Here is a 25,009-nt window from a genome sequence, read left to right as displayed (position 1 = left end):
ATTAACTTTTTTGTATATCCTAATTGAATTGTATTAGGCATTATAGATAATTATTTTAATTATAATTACCGCATTCGTTTTACATATTATTTAGGCACCATTATCTCTCTCCTTCATGTTTTCCAATTTGCATTTACTGTTTGGTGACATAGGCATTTCAAGTAAGCAAATTAATCTTATTGTATTTATATTAACACGTTGACAAAATTGAGAAATATTACTATGCCATGTTTATTGGTAAGTAAAATTAACTTGTAGAATTTAATTAATGCAAACATTTCATTTTTATCAATAATCAAAGATATTACAATTAGTTAGAAAAATGTGTCCTGAAATAAAATTGGAGCATTTAAATACAACATGCATTACACATTGTCTGTTATTAAAACATTTGATGTTTATATAATTGAGAATTAATATAGTAGGTATGTCCCAATAACATGGACTTATTAATCAATTGCCTGATGCAGAAAATGTTTCAAAACATTTTGGGTAAAATATTAATAATATTGTAAAATCAATTTGGTCACAAGAACCATTTTTTTAGCTGTTCACATAATAATAAACTTAACTATGTTTTATTAATTTACGAGTAACGGTTGAATTGTATACGATGTAATAATACACTACTCCTAGGCCTTACCACAATTAAACGTTTTCATTTTTTGAACAATTACAATCGGATAATAATACATATTTAACATGACAAAATTAAAATTAAAAATGGTATTGTTTTTATACTTCATTCATTAATAGAGTTAGACTATAGATATTATTTTTCAATCGTAATGGGAACCACTGTATAAAGATATAAGTAATTTGTTTAATATTTATTGGTTAAAATCATTAGATCAATGTACCCTACAAAGTACAGCTCTATGAAATATTTGTATGGCCTGTTATCAGTTAATATTAAATATCCAAGTTCTAAAAAAAATGCCAAAGCAAAGTTAAGTTACCTACTATATCATAGCTAGACTTTTTTTTGGAAAGGGAGTCAATTAAGGACTAAAATATAGCATATATTTTACAATAGTCTTGAGTTTGCATGCTTACTCACTTCAATTATATCACTATAAATCTAAAAAAAAATTTGGGACATGTGGACATAATGCCCTCTTGTTACAGCACTGAAAAACTAAATAAAAAATTCGGAAACATAAAAACAATTTTGTTTTGGATATATAATGAAAAAACTTTTAGCTAATTTTTTGTAGTCGGTGGTTATATTATATATTTATATTTTGTTACTTTTTTAATCAAATTTAAATATTCTTTTTTTAAATATCATGTAAATTTTTAGGTCATTAATTTATTATTTAATGTCTTAAAAATATTGCTTACATAATATTGTTTAAATGTTATGCAAATATTTTTAAAAAAATGTACAATATTAATAAAATATTTGTAAGACATTTCATGTCTAACCAAAATGCGATAATGAAATATTTAAAATTATTTATAAACAATTTTTAAGTCTTTTCCAACTGTTTACCTTATAAACAAGTAATTAAGAGGATGTCAGCGCAGCCCATTTTAAGGAGTAAAGTATAGGCAATCTTTTACAAAATCTTAACTTAAAGGTTAAACTGTGATGTGTGAATTATTAGTTCAGGAGTTAAGACTTTTTTTGGTAGGTAAATTGTTTTTGGACTATAGCAGCCTCCGCGACAACGATTCAAAAAAAATAATCTAGTAGGTATTTTTGCATTGATATCAACTGAGAGCCACTAATTTTCAATTAAAGTAAACATGTTTTAGTGCCGGTAAATCGCTGCGCTGACATCCTTATTCCTCTTAAGTGATAAGATAATGAAGAAAGTTTACAAAGTTAAAAAAAAATATTGGTAATTTGTATATTTGTATAATTTAAATTTATAAACATTCTTAAAACGTATAGAAGTAAAAAATAATAATCCCTATAATATATACATACACAATTTCTTAGAATATTTATCACCACGGCGTCGTTGCAATTTTATACACAAAATATTATGTACACTTATAATTTGTATTCCTGTATTATGGTTGTTTGATTTAAATTAAATATACCCGACCCATTAAGATCATATTATATTAAATATACTGTACACTCGCGTTCAAAAATCAATCAGTCAAGCTCCAACGATTTGAATGAAGTCATCATTGACTTCTTGCTGCTCTTTTTTGGCCTCTTTGACTCGTCTACTTTGTATTGATAGTCCTTCTCGAATTGCGGTTTTAGCAATTTCATCCATTCAATGAAATGAACTATAAGCAAAATAATAAATTCAATTTAGTAAGTATACTTTTATTCAGCAAATGTATTCTATAGTCCTTAATTAACTTATGTTTATAAACATATGTGATCATATAGATTGTTAGGTAGGTACCTACTATCAATCTATATATGCACCTTATGAATATTTTGTATTTACTACTTGATAACACTGAATCGCTTCAAAATGGCATAATCGAAGCGAATGAAGTAGGTAGTTAACTGACGAGCAACACGGCAACACATTATTTTCTAATAAATGCGCTTTATCATAGGCAGGTTAGGCCTCTGACGAAAAATAAATTACAGTTAAAAAAATTATAGCCCTATATAGAAGTTAAAAAATTGTGTTTAACTGTCATCCTGTATAATGTAACTTTTAGCAATTTTCATAAAGGTGTATGTTTATTTTTTTAAATAATGAACTATTTACACTGGTGTATATTGTGTAGTAGGTAGTTGGTGAAAATCTAGTACTTGGTAAGAACTTGACAATGAAGAACCGAGTACGTATTCCTTATACCCATAATTAAAACATTTAAGAGTGATAACTGATCGCACCCATATTATATTATTATGTTGTGCATAATGTACAATATTATATATTATAATAGTTTTTTTTTTGTTTATATATTTTGAAAATTGTAAAATGCGATTGAAATTAATATCCTAAGTTTTCCGAGTCCGCCGAGTTTGAATTTACCATTTGTTATCAGTTTTAAAATTTAACTCTTATGTAGGGAGAAGGGCTTTTTCATTTTTTTTTAACGCACGATGCATATACTAATTAATGCGTTTTTGGGGTTGTTGAGTTCTAATTTGGTATCAATTTTGAAATTATTTTTGAAGGGTTGAGGGTGTTGTTTTATATATTTCATAAAATCATACATTTTTTTTCTAGTTAAACGAATTATTTACAAAAAAAAAATGTAATATCCATATTACATAGGCCTAATCTTTGTAGAGCACCTTGTATGTTACCATTTGTTTCATAAGTTAATAAAGCTATGAAAAGTATAAAACAAAATCAATATTTGTGTAATTTAATAATATATAGTATAGTGTATACCTAAATATATAAAATGTCAAACAAAACAAATATTTATAAAAACTGTAATTTTTTTATATGATTCTTTTTTGGACGTTTAAAAGTAGTAGTAACATCTGAAAGTAATTAGGAAAATTTATCGAATTTGTTGATTTACAGGTGTTTAAATTAATGATTTAATTAATACCATCGAATCGGCTACTACTCTTTCTTATCTAGGCTTAGCTGAACTTTATCCTTAACGGAGTATAAGAATATGTATAGCTAAGCGTCTTCGACACTGTTTCTAAACATTCTCAATTCGCACGGGTTTTGCAATATTATTTTTCATTCAAAAATTATTGTGATTTACTGTGTACCTACCTAATTTGAAATACTAAGGTCAGGTGATACATACAAACAAACAAAAAACTAAAGATTTCGAAACTATATAGACTGTCTCGGAGGACATTTTAAGTTTTAACCTTTTTACCCTGGCAAGTTTTTCTATACAAACTTAGGCCTATAATATTATCAAAATACTGTACAAGTGCAAATGGGTGGATCGTGACGGAGTAAACGACAGGCTCAAATGGTGTAACCACATAACGAGTAACGTACATTATCGTGCACTTATCTTGCGCCCTTCACTCTTTGGATTGCGCTTCATCCGCCCAGTAAACACACGATTTTACTTATTATTATAATTATTTAGATATATATATATATATATATATATATATATATTATACATATTGTATGTTTTATCGTATATAATTAGACAGTGGCACGTACCGTGAGTCTTGTCGATGGATTGCGCCATACCGCCGTAGTCCTCGAATAAACACTCTTTCGGTACTGTATTGTAAACTTTTTCTAGATCACTCTCAGGGTAAAAATGCACCTGAAAATACAAGACACAGTTGAAGTGAGTTTTTCTTGTGTGTAGTCCATAGTCCAAACTCGATTTATAAACACTGGAGTAATATTTATATTAATGTTATGTTTTAATCAGATAAAGACAAAAAGTTTTTAAGTCTTTTCAGTTTTCGCTAATTGTTAAAACAGAAGTATTTTAACAACCAATCGTTAGCTAACGTATGTCATTGTCGTCGAAATTAAAGTTTGAAGTACCGTCGCAAAGTGTTAACTAAGTCAAATGCTCATCGGTCCGACTTGGGCTTGTTGACAATTTAAAACAAGTATTTCAACAAAAAAAACATTGACCTCGATTGGAAATCAAAGAACAATTTTCCCCTTTTTAAGATCAATATTGATTTACAAATAATACGGTACAAGGATTTAGCTACTATGTTGGTATACCCAATGTTGTTTATATTCAAAAATGACTAATGTCACCAAATTTCATTCTTCGCCCTGTAATATCTTCTATGTAACCATCTACCAGTCTAAACATTGTGGAGTATATCTGAATTGAATTATATTTCCTCTACTCTCTTAGGTAGACAATATAGTCTTCTAGCACTGTATGTATTATTGTCTACATACCCACTCTTAGGAGTCGAAAAAAGTTTTTATAGCGGCATAGTGCAATGTAAATTTTTTAAGTTTATTGGAAATTTTGCTTATAAAAATTCTGCATTATACTAAGATTTAAAAATTATTATATTATTATTATGCAGTAACCAATTAAAATTTGAACCTACTAGGTCGAGTCCAGTTAGGTTAAATAAAAAAATAAATGTACCTATTCTTATTCCGAGAGATGTTAATTTACTTTTATTAAGTGTAAAAAAATTGTATGCGATTTTAAAACCAATAAAATAAATTATCAACCTCGTTTACATATTTTTAGTTATTTAGTATTGCATAAAATGCAAATTATTTTATAAATAATTTATGTTTAATAAAAAGCAACTAACTATTTCTGTGGTAATTATTTAAGTTTTATTTAAAACACGAGTATGTCAACTCAGCGGTTTGGCTGTAAATGACAAAAGAACCTAGTCCACGAGAAAGAACCATAGTTCCGAGTTCGAGCTGATAACTCGAGTTATAAAGCTGAAAGTGTCAAAATAGATATCAATTCGTCGTTTATAAGTAGTACCTACTACTATTATACTACTATATCATTATCTTGGTTCAAAGGGATCTAGTATAAAATAAGCCAATATAAGTTAACTTTTAGATATCGACAAGGAACACAGTATCACGTTCGTGGTCGTATGAGTATTTGGTATTTTTACAATGCCATGTTTGTATAAGATTCCTGTAAGTTTGTAAGCAGAGCCAGGACAAGAGGTAGCAAGCTGGTTAATGCCAAGGCCAACAACTATTGAATAAGTAAGGAGAACGAAAATTTGACAAACTAATTAAATGTATTATTCGACACTATCATTTTATTCAAGAGCTTAGCCCGGCCCTGTTTGTAAGTCAGTCGAATATACAAATATCGATTTACCATACTAATCAACTCCTTCTTCATGAGAGGTTTGATGAGCATCATGACCTTATCGATAATAGACTGAGTGTTGACGACGTGGATACCCTTCAAACGCACCGGCAATCCTTCCTGTAAACAAGATAAACATTTTAAGACCTAAGAATTAACTACCTACTGCATATTATCAACGGAATGGTTATATCATTAAGTACATTATAATGTATTTATGTTTATTATCCACACAATCAAAAAGGCAAAAAGTAGAGAGATGCGAACATTCTGGACCCAAAACAAAACACTAATTTCAAGTGACAATGTAATAAATACTACAAGCGGGTTGTAACAATCGACATAATAAAATACAAACTTACAATGCATGACAGCAAAACGTTCAATGTTAGCAATTAGTATTGTTTAGGCAAAAAACTTGTTTTGTTTTTGTTCAACAATAGTAAAAAATATTAATGTTGTTTTTACAATGAGTAAATAGTTGAACATAGAACATGTACTTTGGTGTGAACAAATTAAGCTGCTTAATAAAAGTTGTTTGTTGTAACACTTGCCTTGGCGAATAGAATACAGGTATATTTTTTTTTCTTCAATTACTCAACATCAGAAGAAAGTATAATCACAAAAACTTGTTGGTATTTCGTAAAAATAGAAACAGTCATCTACAGTAAAAACCAATTGCCAATTGCAAAATGTTAAAGATGCGGTTATTAAGTTACTTAATAATAACTATGATTGTGACCAATAAGTAATAATTATTATTTTACTGTTTTTGCTCGAGAGACAAGGTCGTCATCTTTTTTTGGTTGTTAAAATATACAAATTACCATATTGCAAAATGAACAGACGATCCAATATAATAATTAACTCAAAATGGCAGTAGCCATTATTAAGTGGTAATATTTAAATTTTAGATAAAATACCTATCCAAAAATCCCGAATTTCAATTATATTATGGATGCTACCGTTATCAAAAGGTTAAATAAAATATATAAAATAATTATCATGAAGTTCTAACACTTGGTCGAACAAAACTATTGACTCAATAAACCGTTAGTCGGCAATACTAACAATTTTGTGCACCACTTCTACGGTATTATCGACCGACAACTTATTATCAATAGCTTTTTTTAATCATTAAAATAAAAATTGTATAAGTATATTTATTGCGAGCTCAGAGCTGTACTATCTATAAGTATGACAATTTGAGCGATTTTCCACTATTTAGTATTTGGACGTGAAATTGGATTCGCAAAAGCAAAAATCGTCGCCGTATCAGCTAATTTATTTTTATTTTTTTAGCCTTAATTCTTGAATGTTTTTATTTGTAAACGTCTCGAGTTACACTTCTCGTCGACCTTGGACCCATAGTATGTATGTTTCTATGTGACCCATTCCCAAAGCGATCCGAATGCGTCAATCGTTTTTTTAATAAATAATATTATAAGTTATAACAGTCCACGTGCCAAAAATGTATCAACTATATCGAACATTCAACAAGACAACTGTATATTGTTTTTGAACTTAACAAAAGATATGTAAAGTAAACATTTAATATCACGTACACGGTACAATAGCCATCAATAGGATACCAATGTCCAATATAGTGATTAGTAACTATAGAAACAAGCCCAACATGATAATGTATACAACATAAAAAAAAATGTATGCGTGACGGCTTACAAAATATAAAAATTGAATTCAAATATTTTAAAGCACTTTCGCGATAAATGTACAGTTTTAGTTCTACACACCGGTTAGGTTAGGTAATTTTGCATCAGCTATACGATTTCGCAACTTATCGAAAAACCCATAATTGTCGATAGAATAGTGAAGACATCTTAAAAGGCCTCTAAAAACAAATATTCTTTGCGTATGGTTGAAATATTGCATATAGTGGCAACTGGTAATAATTGTTTGTACAAATTTATTTCATAGAAAAGTCGAAAAAACGGAAAATGATCTTACTTTTACACATAATTATTTCATCTATTTTATTTTGATTACTGTGGTAGTTTTTGTCGTTTTTCAACTTTTCTGTATACATTATTTTAATATAGTGTTGCCATTTACTTGTATGAACGTGAAGAACTTCCTCAAAGACGATATGCTGAGTCTAGTGAGATGGCCTAACCTAACTCCTCGCATGTCGAATAGGATTATATACCCGGGACACGTGCCTTCCACTTTGAAGCAAGCTTCCATGGCCATGATCAACAGTTTCACTCCGTCGTTGAACACATATTTGCTGGCTTCGAATAACTGCAGTTTGTGGTAAATTATTTGATAACCTTCCGGGGTTTGTGTAGGAAGGCATCCGTAATGTCTGAAAAAAATTCAATAAACAAACAGACTTAAAAAAAAATTCTCGATAAATAAATCAGAATACTTAAAAATTACTCCTTTTATCAGTCTAATTCACTGTACATTAAAGTTGATTATAATTTAATGTATGTATGTATGTCTATGTATGTACTGGTCTATTGATTATTGTTAGTGTTGAGTGTATTTTTAATCTATTTTGTTTAAACCCATTTCGATTTTCGATATAATAGTACCATATACTTATAAACACCTGGTAAAACGTGAGACGTAGACGTAGTATGTCAATACTAACGAACGGCATATTTTATCCTATTGAAATGAAGTGTAATCGGTCGGTCTAAAGTAGAATATACTCGGCTTCGGCTTTCGCCATGTCCAAGTGCACATGATCAATTAACTACCCATCAATGATCAACCAGTATATTAAGATTGTAAATGTATCGTGAAATATATAATAGATTGTCCAGTTGATTCGAGCTGGATTTAAGATCTACGTAATGATTTAAAAATGTGTTATCACCTGCACCCATATTATAGGCACACCATCGCCACCAATCACGTGATGATACACAATTTGTTTTTTTACCTATAGCCAATAGGTAGCTTTTAATAGGCTTGTTCATGCTAGTTTAAAATAGGTTAAAAACCGTGGCTCATAATAATATAAGTACTCTTATCGGCGGTATCAGTCATCAGAACTGTATAATCATTTATTAGAATCATTAGAATCTGTGATGTTTGGGTAGAAAGATACAAGTCCAAATTATTATTTTAAGACTTAAGTGTTAATTTCTTTAGAAAAAAAACATCCTCGATGTTTTTGGCTAAAATCAGTTAACTTAAACAAGCTTGATTATTTACGAAGGGTATAGATAAACGCTATAACATACAAAACAAAGTTCAAAAGGATACTAACTCAATTCTGTTCAAGTATTACAGAATTATGGTTAACAATATTATAATATCCGTTTTAAACAAAAGTTGTCCATTGGAACATTATTAAAACAATATAGTTGTATAATATTATTTCTCTAATATAATTTGTTTTTAATACTTAGGGAGTCCCATGGCTTAATTTTAAAGGCTCCCGTTTTACAGAATTCCTGATGTGGTTCTGCACACGACACTATAAGCAGTGTCCATCTTCCGTCAGGGGAGACCGAAACTGAGTTTCCACATAACATTTTTTAGCTTTTGTTTTTTTTTTTTTCATTTAAAGACAGCGCCTTGGCGTGATAGCCATACATCTCTGTCATTTTTAGGGCTCATTTTTAGCTACTATTAATAATAATTATAAAGCCGGGTCCACACAGAGGGTCCAAACTCAACTATAAAAAACAAAACTGTAAAAAAACATTTGTCCAGACTGAAATGACAAAAAACCTCAACAAATCATGAACAAAAATTTAAATACTATGTTTGTGTTGGGTTTTTTTTTCATCTATCCATTCTGAAAAGATCGTTTTAAAAATGTGCTTTTTATACTTTTATACTAGTTATCCATTCACAGTCGTTTAGTCTGCTTTCGAAGTGCGATCTTTTCAGTTCTTGGTGCGTTCGTTTTTATTTGAATATTAAACTTTTTAAAAAATTAAAATATTAATGTGGAAACTGAAAAGAGCTATCGAAGATGAGGAAGATATACTAATGTTGGGTGCTGGATATATTTATTTAAATGTTCAAAATAAATAAAATAAAAATAAAAGATGTTTTTGGGTAAGACGAACGTTACAAAAAAGAAACGTAAATGAATCAATGAACTTTTTAAAAGATTTACAGGATGATGACATTGGTATAATTTAAACAAGTTTATAATATAACTTGTTTTTATTTTTTAACACATTATTATTTATATTACATTTAACAATTAATATTTAAACACAATTTTGTGTCCACACCGAGCTATAGTGTTCACGAAAAGTAAAAACAAAACAAAAACATCTATAAAATTTCCCACCACGAACGTAACACGGTTTTTTGTTCTTAAAAAACAGAACATTTTGTTGAAAAAAACAAAATTGTTTGGAAATTGTCGAAAAACATCGTGTTTTTGTTTTGTTTTAATCTTATTAGCTCTGTGTGGACCCGGCATAAGTATGGACATTTTTATCTGAATTACCAAGTGTATCGTGTTTTTTATCATTCTTGTAAGCCACACAATCTATAGTTATTTTGATGGGTTTATTATAAAGTTATTAGTCATTACGACTTATAGTCTATATTTACCGTCATAATTATTAATACTGTCAAATTAATAAATTCCAACGGTTTTTTTCTAAAGCTATTGTGTTAAAAAAAAATAATTGGTAATTTTTTGTAGTTGTTGCAGAAGCCAATAATCACTTATAGCTAATGTCCAATGATTATTTCCTCCTCCTGACGAAAATACAATACACATTTTAAGGCGAAGCTAAAATTTGATTTGTTTGAAAAATATTGAAATTACATACTTACAGGGTTTATTATGCCTACAGTGGTCAAAATGAAAACAATTATTGGTATTTTAATCTGTTTACAGAAAATCTATAGATGTCGATGAATTCAAATAATAAATTCTGTATTAAAGATTTAAAGACAAAGAGCAAACGGCAAGAAAAGGTTTGCGACCTTTTTACTATTCAGAATATTTGTAGGTACTTCAATAAAAAAATAGAACGTTATTTCCTGTTGCCCTTTCTCAGTGCCCTTGAATAAAATTTTACACTCGATAGACGACAACAAACGGTACTGTAAAAATTACTATGGTCTTATAATATGTAATATGTATATTGTGCGTTATGTTTCTTTTTACTCTAAATTTGTTTAATAGAGATTTCGATTTATTAGGATTTTTAAGACCTACACGGAGTGGTACAAAATATCATTGGTTTTGAGTCCATGCAAACTGGCAAAATGAGGATCTTTTGTTATCAGTTAAAACCACCAACAGTAAAGGTCTTCCAGTATTAGGTGAAATCAATAGGTAATGCAGTTAAGCTTACCTAAACCATAAATTTAACAATATATTATACTTACAATAATTAAATAAAATACAAACATTGTTGGTAATTCCCATGACTTAAATATGCTAAGCTATTGCGTACCCTACTTTATTATACTATCAATTCACAAAATGGTAGCGTAAGGGTACATCGTTGTTTTTTGATAAATTAATACAGAAATCATTAATAAAATAAATTAATTTGATTAGTTAACCCTTATGTTGTCATTTTATTTCTATTATTATAGAATATGTTGACTGAGAGGGGGTAGAGATGCAATAACCTAGTATATTTAAGCCATGGTATTCCCTATTTAAACTAACCTTAATAGGATTATTTGAAACACTCAAAACTCAAAGTAGACAGCGCTCTTAGTTTGCTAAATGAAAAATTGATTGATTTTTATTTTTTTGAGGAAAACAAAATTTAAAAACAATTGAAAAATGTATTTTGTTATAAAAAAAAATTTTCTGTGAATTAACAGGTCATGGTAAATGCGTATTTCGTAGGCACATTGCGGCATGCGGTATAGCCTATGCTTATAATATAGCACCAGGTATACCAAACCTGTCTTTGAAGCACCAACTAGAATAGCGGAATGATAATGATTATAATGCTCTAAATTATATAGTATATTATATTACTAATTACTAGAAGAAAGTAGAAACCCGTTTGGCCGAATAACGTCATACTTGCGATACCTTTGTGTGGCTCGACGACTTAAGCAACAATATGATAATTATTACAAGTGTACTCAAGTATAATATAAATAGGATATAGACGGATTGGCTGACGACAGCTTTAGCCTATAGGGTATGAAATTGAAACAATGGACAACACGGGTCCAATCGATTATAACATGTTTTTGCAAAAAATGTACACCGACCACTGACTAGTTATATTCTGACTATTATGTTTTTTATAATGTTGAGTCGATTACTCACAAAACTTTGAGGGCTTGGACGAGTTCAGGCCTGCTGATATCTCTGTTATCGAAAAATTCTGGAGCATCGGTCTTCAGTGTGTAGAACATGTCAATACAACTTTTGGTCTGCTCCAATTTAAAATAGCAACTGTGGTTAAACAATATAAGCATTTCCTCTGCAAAAAATAACAAAAATTTATTGTAGATTTCACATTATAATAGTTTTTAATTTATAAATGTAAAATCATCTTTAAAAACTTTTTTTTTTTAATATACTATGACATGTATTAATTATTTAAATAAATATTTTGACTTTTGAGTATAAATTATGCAACAGTTAATCTGGATCATTTTAGGGCCATGCTCACGTTAGGTCGAGGGGTTTTATTCATTCTTATGATTCTAAAAAAATGTATTGTTGAGATTTAACCTACATACGATTAGAGAAAATAATAAGAGTAATTTAATGTCAATAGTAAAACATCACAAGAACAAAACTGCATCACAAATTGTTTGTTGTTTAACCTTAAATTGGTCACCTTGAATTATTGTACCTAACTCAATAATGCTATGTACAGAGTGGAATAATCATCCTAGGACAACACTATAATATTATAATAGAATTTACCAAACCCATAATATTAACCTACTTACCTATCAATCATATTTAAATGACACATGCTTTAAGTATTTTTGTAATTAAAAATTATAAGATATAAGCTCAACATTAAGAGGTTGTAGGCAACTTTTTCAAAATCTTAATTTAAAGATTAAACTGTGATGTGAAATTATTAGTTAAGTCAATAAGACTCTTTTGATAAAGAAATAAAATAATAGAATATTTAAATAAGCCCTTAACCACATAAATAATACTCAGTAGCGTTTACATATTTCGACATCAATTTTATTATTTTTATCATAAAAACTTGAACTATGCTACTCGCATATACAAAAGTCTAAATGTTAACTATACCATATAAAATTATAGTTAACTTCAACGACTAGTCAACGTTTTGACTTGAAAAGGTAATAAAAAGCATTGACCATTTAGACTAAAAATTATGAACATTACCGAAAATATAGACATTCTAGGACGTTTAACATGATATTATGATATTAATTATAACCAGCAAAAAACAACTATTATACTTAATACTACTAATTAGTAATAATGTTTTATTATGGCTCATCATTAAAAAAAAGTATTATACGTATAAATACTAGAAATATGACAGTAATCTAGTTTTGTACACGGTATTCGATCAAATAGTTCAAATTAATATGCTACGTCGTGGTGACCATAAGATTCTACTACAATATGCCAGTTGATCAATTCATCTATTCGTGGGTTAGGTTAGGTTAGGTTAGGTTAGGCTAGGTCCATTAACTATACTGTACGTTAAATAGTTAACGTTTATTTTAATAAATTTACATATTAATAGCAACGCTAGTAGTTTAATAGTATAAACATTTTAAAATTTAATAGTCATTATAGATTTTTAGAAATACACAACATTTTTTTCGATAAAATCATATATAGTAATATATACATACATATATATATATATATTATAATAAACTATGATTTAGATTTAGAATATAACAATCAGAAATATGTACTAATAAAATATATTAAACACATCTAATATATCGATACCTTAGAGCACACAAGGGATATGTGCATTTTTTTCAAAATCGTGATTTTGGTTATCCCTGAATTTGTGATAAAAAACTGAATTGAATGAACACCAGTAATATGTCCAAAGAGCATAAATAATTGTTCAACTACAAATAATCGTAAAATTCTATGTCCATTGTGGATTTTTTTTTTAAGAGCTTAATAGTTAAACTCATACCTCAAAAATTATATGAAGTAGACACATAGCACTTGTGTGCATTAAGGTAGCGATATGCTAATATGCTATAGTAAATATTAACCACTCCATCCTGTGACATTTGTGGCCATATTACCAAATATTATGTAATCATACTATATTTACGTAGTTATATGTTTTTTGTATGTGTTAGTTTTGTTATCAAACAAGCGTCAAAACAAATCAAACGCATCATATAAACTCTTTTTTGTATAAACAAAAGTTTGTTTGTATAATTTAAACGTGCAGAGATCTTTTGCAATTTTCACAGATCCACTAGATATCATAAGAGCAAATTATTTCCTACTTCACAGCCATGACACAGCCGCTGAGTAATTAAACAAACAAGAATTTATTTTTTTAAACATTCAATTTCAAAATATTGAACAAATAAATGAAACAAAAAAACTTAACACAATAATATTTTTAAAGCAAACAAAAACAAACGTGTTACAATTGTTTTTGTTTGCTTTAAAATTAAAAAAAAAAAGTTGTAAATTTAGGTATAAACAGGATGTCTTAAGAGGATTTCTTCTAGGGAAAGGAGGCATATTATGATGTACTAGTTACTACTATGATATAGATACCTATATTATAATAATCGGTAAATAATCTATTTTGTAGCAAAAGTGATAAATCACAGATGACCTTTACTGGTGTTATTAGCTACGTTGACCGTTGATTATTCTAGGGTTAGTGACCACCTCTATGGTTCCAATCTAATTTAACATTTGAATCATCATACATAACAGGCAAGATATTATATATTTTTAACGATCTACAAAAGAACTTAGATAGAAGATACCTAGAGTTAAAAAAAACGCTATGTGCTTATTGTATTTTTTATAACTTAATATATTATAGCAACATATAGGTAAAATTTGATGAAAAATATGTTCTGTACCTTTAAGGAAAATTATTAATATCTACGCATAATGCATAGTGAATATAGGATAATGAATATGTTATGACTACTCTATTTTTAGAAAGAATGGAGGGTAAAAATAATACTTCTTTGGTTCACTAAGAAAATATGAATTAGGCTCTTTACACACTAGTGTAATCAATGTTTACACACTTAAAACAAACATTAAAAAAGGCTAAATTATCATTAACAATGTTTAGAACATGCAACATCAGTGTTATAACATTAGTAGTTGCTTATTACCAAAAACATATAAGATCTACATTGAGGTTTAACCCAACGTAATGTCTGTGACTAGCACAGGCTTTCTATTGCTATGGTAATAAACACCTTGTAATAAATAGAAAACAAGCCATTGTATAGTGCTATTAACGGTTGTGTGCTAATCAACGCCGTCCCAAATTACCCTTAAAGTCCCAAGTAACCCGATTTTACCGGTACTGAAATAATTTATCTTAATATAGAGAATGCCTCGCATAAGCTTAAAGATAATTAAACAATAAAATGTAAGATACAAAAATTATTTTATCTTTAGTCTATCCACAACAAGAAATTGAAAATATCAATAGGTACATAAACATTAACTTTGTTTTGTAGATGTGTATTTTTTTTTGGAATAATAATTTTAATATATATCAATATAAATGTTTCAAAACACTTTTTTAAAGTAGTCCAGATCGTAGGTGTTATTAGCTTTTCAGGAGTTTTAGATTCTTTTAAAGATGGCAAGTTTATTTTCACGTTTCTGTTAAGTATTAGTTTTTAATGATTGAACATAAGAAATATAGCATCTATGAGAGTATAGCATAAATGGTCTAAATTCTCTAGCTCACATATTTTTTGTTAATTAAGCGATGTTTAGGCAAACTTTCGAAAATTTGGGGGAAATGGGCCTAAAGGTAAGCCACTAAAATCGACAAAATTTAGAATATTGTTTGTATATTTTCTTAAATGTTCTTATACGGATCGGCAATAATATACAGTTTTTGAAATATTTGTGTACTTAGGACACAAGAAAACTACAACATAATAGTTCAACCATTAAGACAATGAATCACGCATTACTAACTACCTGTCGTACTAACTACAAAATGCTACGCTATCCACAATTATTGATAAAGGTATAGAGCCTGGGCAGTTAGATTAGACTAAATTAGGAAGTATATAGTGTTTTATACTTTATAACACTATATGAACTCTACGGCTATGTTTTTATTTATAAAAAAATGTATCTATCAAAAATATAACATTGGTTTTTTTTCATTATCCATGACTTTAGTTTATGGGTTTATTAAACAGGTGAGTTACACTACTTACTCACGCGGTGAAACATGTTTGCTCTGCATAACCGTATAAACGGGTACTAATTTACAAATGTATATGTCGTTTAAAAAAAAATAAGAAGACAGATTATGTTTTACCTCTCTTTCTTAAATTTTTATGACTCTTATGGAGCAAAATGTAAAAATGTATTAGCATTTAGTATTAACAGTTGACGCGATAAGAACTTCTGAGGCGCATAGAACCAAAAAAACCTTAACCCACAAATTTTCAAATCATTTTTTTTTAGCAATACACAATTTTATACGAGTTTTTAAAGACAGACCAACCTATCTTTCAAAAATGTTGTGGTCAATAGATAGACACGCGTATTTAAACTTCAAGAATAATACTAAGTCATTTTGTTTTTAAGCAACAAAAATCCCCAACACATTTGTGGGTTAAGCCGTTTTGATCTAGTGAATTACTTGAAAATTATAACAATATCCAGCTGTCTTCATAGCTATCCTTAAGTGTTGATCACCTGTAACCTGCATTATTTTCATTAGTGAAAACTAAAAAGTCAAGTAACAATCACTGTTTTTGCCGAACGAATATCATCATCTTTGATGGCTTACTACGTCTGAATGCGACTGTAGCTGTTCGACACACACAAACAAAATTACCATATTATCAAGGTGAGGTATAAGTTTATTAAATGTGAAAAATCTTTAAATTATGTTGTTTTATATTTTATTCATGTTTTTATTTTAGCTTAAATTATACTACTTTCGTCCGTTCTTCGAAACGTTATTTGTGTCTGGTCATCGTTTCGCTCAGGAAATTACGACACGACAACAATCAAAACAACAAATGTCATGTCAACAGTTTGGAATAAAAAATGTCCTTTAAAAAAAAAAATTGTACTCGCAATTGTATTCGTATTCAGACGACCCAAAATTGTTTCCTTAAGTTCCATCAAGGTTAAACCATCCACTGATAAATTATCTTTTATTTTTATAAAGGTACAGGTACTTATTAAGTACATGTTTTTTGTATAATACACGACACGTTGCGCTTGGTTCAGCACAACTTCTACCGTGCGCATCAATTCGCTAATTGTTCTAAAATTACAAGTAAGTGTCCGGAAAAAGAGGATGCAAACCATTTTATGTCATGCGTGAATAAACAAACAAAAAACAGTAATTACCGTGAAACCTAGGGTAAAGATAGACAATTTAAATGGCATACATAGGATTATTATGTATTACGAACGCTAAATCCTAACAAACCATTTTAATCGGGTTGACGAATGACAAATATAAACAGTTAAGCTCAACACTAGACATTAACATGCCATTTCTGCTAAGAGACCTCTACTCGAGATGTTCAATTTTAGTTGGACGATTTCTTTAATCGAATTTTATTTTTAATGAAAATAGTAAAAAAACTAATTACTTACCGTTATGTAACATCAATTATAAAATACATCTGAAAGGCACAACTACTAGTTGATGTATTAGAAGAGTTTTGTAAAATCGTACTTAAGCGAGAATCGTGAAACAAATTCATTATTTAAGGACAATGTTCAATAATAAGCACAACCAATTGGTTTATGGACAAATTACAATCACGCCACTATTTACATTATGCCTTTAAGTCAACCCGGATGTGAATGATTGAACCGGTCACCTTTTGTATGCATGCGGTATAGTTTCATATTATGATCAACTACAACACAACTCCGCCACACGGGTATAATTTGGCAGACATTAAGTTGACCGTGAAGAGTAAATCGTTACCAAAGTTGTACTTTCCCAACTTCTAGCATAACAGTAATTCATATTGTATATTTATATAATATCATCAAATCATTCGTCTAGTATTTGTAACGTGACGTCGGTTTGGTAATAATTTACAACACTAAATACATTATCGACTTTCTCGTTTCGTGTCAGATGTATGACATGTATTATATTATATTGATACATCTGACACGTTATTAAATTATAATTGTTTTAACACAAGTATCACACTTCATGAATTGCAAGAATTTATGGGTTTAACTTTGTGAACTCAATTTTAAATCAAAATGTTTGCTTTTGTACCGTTAACTATTTTGTCAACAGTTTAGTTGTGGTCACCACAAAAATAAATGGTATTTATAAAAAAATAATAATTTGGTTATATAAAATAAAACTACACTATTAAAATTCGTATTCGTTAAGACTTAATGATTTCTAATTCACATATAAAAACCGATATTAGTCAACCCGCTCTAGTATCGCTCTTAAAGAAGACTGGCACATGCAAGTAATTAAATACTGTGGACTGTAGTCATTACAAGTTATAAATAATAATAAATATAAAAAAAATAGTTCACGATTTATTATATAAATTATAGCCTAATTTGTAATTGAAATTGTAACTACGCCGCGCCCCAGGCAAAAATATAAAATATAATTTTAGTTTCTTTTATTATTATTTTTTTCATAACGAGCAATTACAAATTGAGGATGTCACCATTGCGTCGATACAAAACAATAGAAATAAATATTCATCATCCATAGTTGGAAGTTTGACGTTGATAATCGATTGTAATATAATTAACTATTGTAACTAATTAACTAGCCAAGTTTTAAAGCTCCGATGAACAATAAAGTTTTAATAATTTGTTACACATTAAAAATAAATTTTAAACAATATAATCCTAGTGTACCTACACTTCGACAATCACGAACACTAAAAATAAACTGTCAATAAGGAATTTAACTTCCAAAATTAGAATTAAAAAATTCAGTTTCGGATAATATGCAGAATACCTATAGTGTTGTGTTTGAAACATAATATATTTGAAGGTTAACAATGCATTTTTTACTCTCCTACCAGTATTTGACTAATCTTTTATTTTTCATTACAATTCATAATGTAAGCAACATGAATCAGCTTAAAATGTTATTTGATAAATGGCTACAGATAATGTTTGTGTTAAAATAAATTGCTTAATGTCCTTAATGTAAACAATATATAATATGTGTATATATATATATATTGTTATCTAGTATAAGCCTATTAGATTTGAAAAAAAACAAATTACACAAATAGCCCAATAATTAAGTGTAATTTTCATTGGTATCACATATAGCGGATGATCGACCTTGATGTAAACATGTATGTACTATATACTTGCATGAAATTGAGCTTAAGTGATTTTTGGTAGCGGAAAACATTTAAAAATAAAACAATAACAATTTCCCAGAGTAAATAATTATAACCTTAGTTTCTTTTCATGTTAATAATTATGTTTTACATTTTTTTTTAAATTATGAAGTTATTAAGTGTATGTATACATTTTTTACAAGGTCGGTAAACAGAATAAATGAATGGAATTCGCTCAAGATATCCCATAAAATTAGATTACATGACATATCGTTGATACAATGCAAGATTTTTACTATTATTTTATTACAATAGTCAATAATGAAATGGAATAAAACTAGTTAACTTACCTGGTATGTTTTGTGGAAGATGCGGTTGTGTAGCTATCCAATCTCTGAGAACTTGTATGCTCTCTTTGGTAATTTCTGGATTTTTTTTTAACTCCTCCTGTACCGTAATCGGTATGGTAGATTTTTCTTTGATTTTGATGGACTCTACAACGAAAATTATTTTAAGCCAATATATAGTTATTATGTGAAATGTAATCAAGCATTTTTGAGATATGCATCTTTAATTGAAAACATTTAATTGTACGATATTAGTGCATTACAAAAATAAATAAATAATATTTTTTTTGGTAATATTACTTGTAATAAAAAAAATTGTATTTATATTTGCCCCATTTTTTTTTCAATATTATTCCAACCGACTATAAACAATTAACATAACCTAAATAATTAGGGTAAATCATTTCCAAACCTAAAAAAAAGTATTTTATTTTCAAAATGTTACGTTGTACATAGTATATAGCCTTTAGGTAAATAAAAATGATAGATATCGAAATATTCTGAATAAAAATCGAGCCAACTTAATGACAAACAAATCCTGCTGTATGATATGACATTAAAATCTGAAGTAAAACGAAATAAGACAATTTCTGACGATACAGTCAGAACATATTATTATAGTGATGCCTAAAAAGTAAATACTTATCAAGACTGGTATATTATAAAGGAGAAATTGGAAATAATGTAAACCTGTGAATCTAATGACGTTCAAATGCATCTCAATTTTAATGCTATTATACTGTAATTTATTTATTTTAATATGTACACATTTCATCGTTTACCTCTTAGAGCCATCCCGCCGTTTTCGTCGATCAAAGGCATGCCGGTAACTTATATATAATTAAATGAATAGTAATATTAATATCGAACGAGACGAATCGAGAACTCGGATTGTAACGTTCGAATATGTCCACAGTTAACAGACTGACGGCTGACCCATTGACCATAAGACACCGAATCGCAATGTCCATGTGGATATAATACGTATAATAATAATATGTCAGAGGCACGTTTCTTGCTGTGGCCACCACTATTGCTGTCTAGGAGGGGACGGACAAGCGTTTAGGTAAACATTAGCAGAAAAAGTGGAGACAAGGTCGACGGGTTCGTGTAGTTTAACTTGCGTTGTATGTTGTGTGAATGTGTATACGAAGAAAAACTTGTTTTTTTTTTGTAATATTACTTAACCCATTTGCGAAAAAAAAGCCACTGCGAAAGAAACGCCCGACATGTTTAGAACATACTTGATACTGTTATGATTGAGTTTCACGCGTGTGTATGTATCAAACACGGATCAACATAAATATAAATTGACAATTATCATTGATCTGTGGTATCAATGGATCGAGGTTTTAAAACTGTTCACAGATTTTTCCAGAATATGTCTTACCATAGCCCCATAGGGCATATACCATAGTACCAAGTCATAAGTCGCAGTTCACACAATCATTCATAATCAGATAATCTTATTCATAGTGACCCTGATTATTCTAAAAATTAAAATATTAAATGAGCATTTTAATGAATGGCGAATACTTAATGATTTTTAGCGAACAATAGTTACGTTTTATAATAATTTTACATTTTAACGGAACAGCGATTTAATTTGTTTTATTCCTACTAATTACAGTTAATTTATTCAGTAAATTATTGTGTAATCAGGATTTATATGGGATAATATGTATATACTAAAATGTATCAGGTACCTTAGTACCTAAATAATTATCGATGCCGCAAATATTTGTAATAATATATGATAGAGCGCTCAAGTCCATAATACGCTGTATAAAATGTGCGATCATCAAACATGTGTGTCTTATTAAATTATTGTTGTCTTATTTTAATAAAATACTTCATAATAGTGTACTCAATTGCACGTATGTACTAATTTACGGCTGGACATTAACGGTTTATTAGTTTTAAATTGTTAAAAATTTCCAGCGTGGCTAGTTAATATTTTGTACAATTCATTTAATTCTAAATTTAACTTTTCTATTTCTATGTAGATTAACTAAAATGTTATTACTCTGAATACAAGGACAACTCAAATAATATTGCTCTAATAATAATAATATTTCTTGGGAAATGCTGCATAATAAGCATGTAACTCAACTGGAAGTTTTTTAGTCCAACACATCAAAAGCAAACAAAACCAGTACAGTGGAATTGGGACAAAGTGTGGAGCATATAGAGGCGGGTGAAGTCACAGATTTGTATGAATTATTACAACTAACTGATAAAATCATTTTCAAGTAAACTGTCGATTCACTCACACTACGGTTTAACCTAACCTAACGGTCACTAGCCACGGTCAAAGTGTAATTTCCTCCTTTTTTTTTTTTTTTTTTCCTTAATAAAAAAAAGTTTGGCTACAGATATTTAAGAAAATAGTATAGTACGACATATGTTATAGACCCATTCTAGATCTTCTAGACCTTCAATCTAATTTTCAGATCCTAAGCCTTACAACTTCACCTAAAAAAACAAAATAAATAAAAAGTTTGATCCCTTTCTAGGAGAAAGGGTTATGATATGTTTTTGGTTTGTCAAAGTTTATCGGTAGTTCTAGGTCTAAAAAAAACTCGTTATAAATGTGAACTAATTCGATAATATTTAAAAACGTTACAGACCGTTGTAATTGTAAGTTGAAAAATATATACATTTTTTGGGTGTTTGTAGCAATTTTGAAGGGGTAGAGGTAAATTTTTTAAAAATATTTGGCCCTTTAAGTATTTGTTAATTACGATTTTTAATCTATAGCTTGCCACCAGAAGATATCGGGTCAGTGGCTTAAAATATATCGTGGATCCAGACAAGAAAATTAAAAAAAAAAACACATAATTATCAAAACCATACTTTCTCAACTCCGCATCTAAGTTTAAGTTAAAATGATCATAAAAATACTAAAAATGTCCTATACTTCTATGTTAAATGATATGACATAATATAGTATAATATTAATTAAAACAAATTAAACATGTACACGTTAATAATGATTTACAATATTGAACCAAATTTATCATAATAAACATTTTTATACAATTCCAAGTTTAACGAGTTAACGAGTGATACAAATTACAAAAGCGCGGAAGACAAGGAAGTTAAACTTATACAACAGGTTTCAGGGAGTGGTATGAAAAAATCTAAGGAAAACAACTATCAGTGTAAACAAAACACCATCAGTGTTGAATAAAACATATTTAACATAAATAAAATATATCTCAATAATGTATATTATATAACTTATTATGGTATTTTTAAACTTTTATATTTTGAGTCGACTCCTACACGCTCGTTTTCTATAATATACAGCGTATAACTTATATTTTAACTATAATCAAAACGTTTTTTTCCAGCCTTGAAAAATCTGTGTATAGTACAGTGATTATATACAGCAACAAGATATGATCCAGGCAACCTGTATATAATTAAAATAATATACGACGTATGCAATCAAGCTATAATTAAACAAATAATATTATTGTTTACTATATTAATCTATTAGATATTTTTTTTAATAAAAACCGGTAGGTTTTCATAAACCTCCGCAAAATCTGAAACTTGGTCAGCGGTGAGAAGTAGGGTGAAAACTGGTTTGCGCATATGATCAAATTTTTGCCGATTATAGTTTGAGCAAATTATTATTTTATGTTTTTATTTTAGCTCAGACATTTTGTCCATACATAATCTATCGAGGGTTTCCATTTTCCCCCAAAATAACCTTCATCCGTTATCACTTATCACCATGTCTGTTTCCGCAAAAGCTATACTCCGATTTTTGCCAAAATAAATACAATTTTGGTAATTACAAATTTTTTAATAAGCTTTAAATCTTACAAACAACTACACTTACCTGAAAATTGGATTTTTATTGTTCATAGTTTTGTGCGCCAACGAGTTGTCCTTTAGGTAAATATGAGCAAAGTGGGTGCAGCCAATAGTAGATGGAATGGCAAAAGGTGGGGTTAATGGTATGTAGAACAGGAGAACTTTAAATATAAAATACAATAAAATCGTAGTACGAATAATTATACGAAAATATATTTTTGGTTATAAAATAAATATAAAATTCTTTATTAAAAGTTTAAACATCATTCTACAAAAATTAAAATTAAGCCAGCATGGTAATAAAAATAGCCAGTACATTGCTACTCCAGTCTCCACTGTACTGGGTATAATGGGGACGGAGCATATAAGATCGGGGAGGTCATAGGTTTTCAAAATTAGTAAAACTAAAAATGTAATATATTACATTTTCTGAGCTATAGCTCGGAGGAATTGTGTGTTCAATATGTAAGCATTTTATACAAAAATGACTTCCATCTATTTCATGTCACTTAGTCTCTATCGTTTGCTATTAATTTCGAATCATGAAAAAGTTATACTGGTTCTAAGAACATAATAAACGAGAATTTTTTAAATGACCATTACCTACAGACTATAAAAGCTTTTGGCATGAACTCTCAAGTGTTTAATTTTAAGTTTTAATTTTTGTGTATTTTTAATATATATATTTATACCACATTTTTTCGTCAAACTCAGTAAAAATATCCTATAAAAAATATGTTTTGGCAATTTTTTTATACGTATTTTAATAGTTCCAAAATATCTTTTTAGCTCTGCGGCCTCTGCCTCTGCCTCAAAATTAAAATTCGAAATCGTAGCACTCTACAAACATGTTTAATAATTGTATTGATGAAAACATAAATTTAAAAGCGTCTATTAAAACCGTGAAAGTTTTTCCTATAAAGTTAATTTTAGGTTATTTTGTATTAAAAATTCACTAAAGCTCAGAAAAATAACTGTTAATTAAAATTAACACGTGCATATTAATAATATAAGTACACATTGATTCTTAAACAAATTTACAGCCAAAATCTGCCATAAAAATAATTATAATTATAACTGTGTAGTAGTTTACTGAATTGAAATTTGAAATGATCTAAACATCATTATAAGAGGAATAATTATAATATCTGTCTAAAATGATTTGAACATTGTTTAAAACATTTCAGTTTTAATGATTAAAGTATTACTAAATATTTACTAATTGTAAATGATTTGTAATGATGTTTTATCATTTCAGAATAATAATTAGTAAGTATAACTATTTACTTATGAACAAAATATTAAGTATCGCTTACGTTTGTTAAGTATCTTTTTTAATGCATCAAGATAATATGATCTTATCTTATTTGTTGCAATAACATTTGCGTTCTACTCAAACTCATGCAGAAAAACAAGTTTTGAAATGCATAGTAATAACAATAGTAATAAGAAGGACACCGCTTCGCACTTACTGTTGCTCTGTCACAGTTTCAACTTTCATCCAGTCTTAGTGCATACAAGCGCCCAACAATTGTGATAAAAATTAGTAATTAAACAGGATCTCACTTCTGTCGTAAACCCACCATTTCCATTTCCCTGCGAGATAACGGCGTCAAGTCTACGCTTTTTGGAAATACTGATGAACAATATTATAATTCATAAACGATTGCATGATAATTAAGGCGTGT

At 28.8% G+C, this 25,009-nt stretch overlaps 1 protein-coding gene across 2 annotated transcripts; it reads right to left on the bottom strand.

Annotated features, from left to right (window-relative positions):
* Window positions 1-1,423: 1,423 nt before the first annotated feature.
* On the bottom strand, window positions 1,424-20,439 carry LOC126839282 (alpha-tocopherol transfer protein-like). Of its 2 annotated transcripts, XM_050574498.1 has the most exons (7): window positions 20,276-20,439; window positions 19,497-19,640; window positions 11,948-12,104; window positions 7,771-8,023; window positions 5,707-5,817; window positions 4,080-4,188; window positions 1,429-2,250 (listed from the first exon to the last, which is right to left on the bottom strand). In XM_050574498.1, the coding sequence occupies exons 1-7, from the start codon at window positions 20,313-20,315 to the stop codon at window positions 2,111-2,113; spliced, it is 954 nt and encodes a 317-aa protein (XP_050430455.1). In that variant the 5' UTR covers window positions 20,316-20,439; the 3' UTR covers window positions 1,429-2,110. The 2 variants fall into 2 exon arrangements, with proteins under 2 accessions (XP_050430456.1, XP_050430455.1); XM_050574499.1 differs by lacking the exons at window positions 19,497-19,640; window positions 20,276-20,439 and adding an exon at window positions 17,450-17,546 and having other exon boundaries at window positions 1,424-2,250.
* Between the last annotated feature and the right edge of the window lie 4,570 nt (window positions 20,440-25,009).

Source organism: Adelges cooleyi, unplaced genomic scaffold, assembly GCF_023614345.1.
Source record: "Adelges cooleyi isolate 19-005CV unplaced genomic scaffold, UGA_ACOO_1.1 ACOO_flye_CR_arks_rails_tigmint_CR_PRNA_30, whole genome shotgun sequence".
Taxonomy (NCBI): Eukaryota; Metazoa; Arthropoda; class Insecta; order Hemiptera; family Adelgidae; genus Adelges; species Adelges cooleyi.
This window is presented reverse-complemented; position numbering and strand designations above follow the sequence as displayed.

What these genes read in the sequence shown, in the direction of transcription:
- LOC126839282 (XM_050574498.1), bottom strand. Translation starts at nt 20,315, where the DNA reads ATGCCTTTGATCGACGAAAACGGCGGGATGGCTCTAAGAG. An exon ending in CGGCGGGATGGCTCTAAGAG is followed by an intron (nt 19,641 to 20,275) that starts GTAAACGATGAA and finishes TTTTCGTTGTAG; the next exon opens with AGTCCATCAAAATCAAAGAA. An exon ending in GTCCAAGCCCTCAAAGTTTT is followed by an intron (nt 8,024 to 11,947) that starts GTGAGTAATCGA and finishes AATTTTTTTCAG; the next exon opens with ACATTACGGATGCCTTCCTA.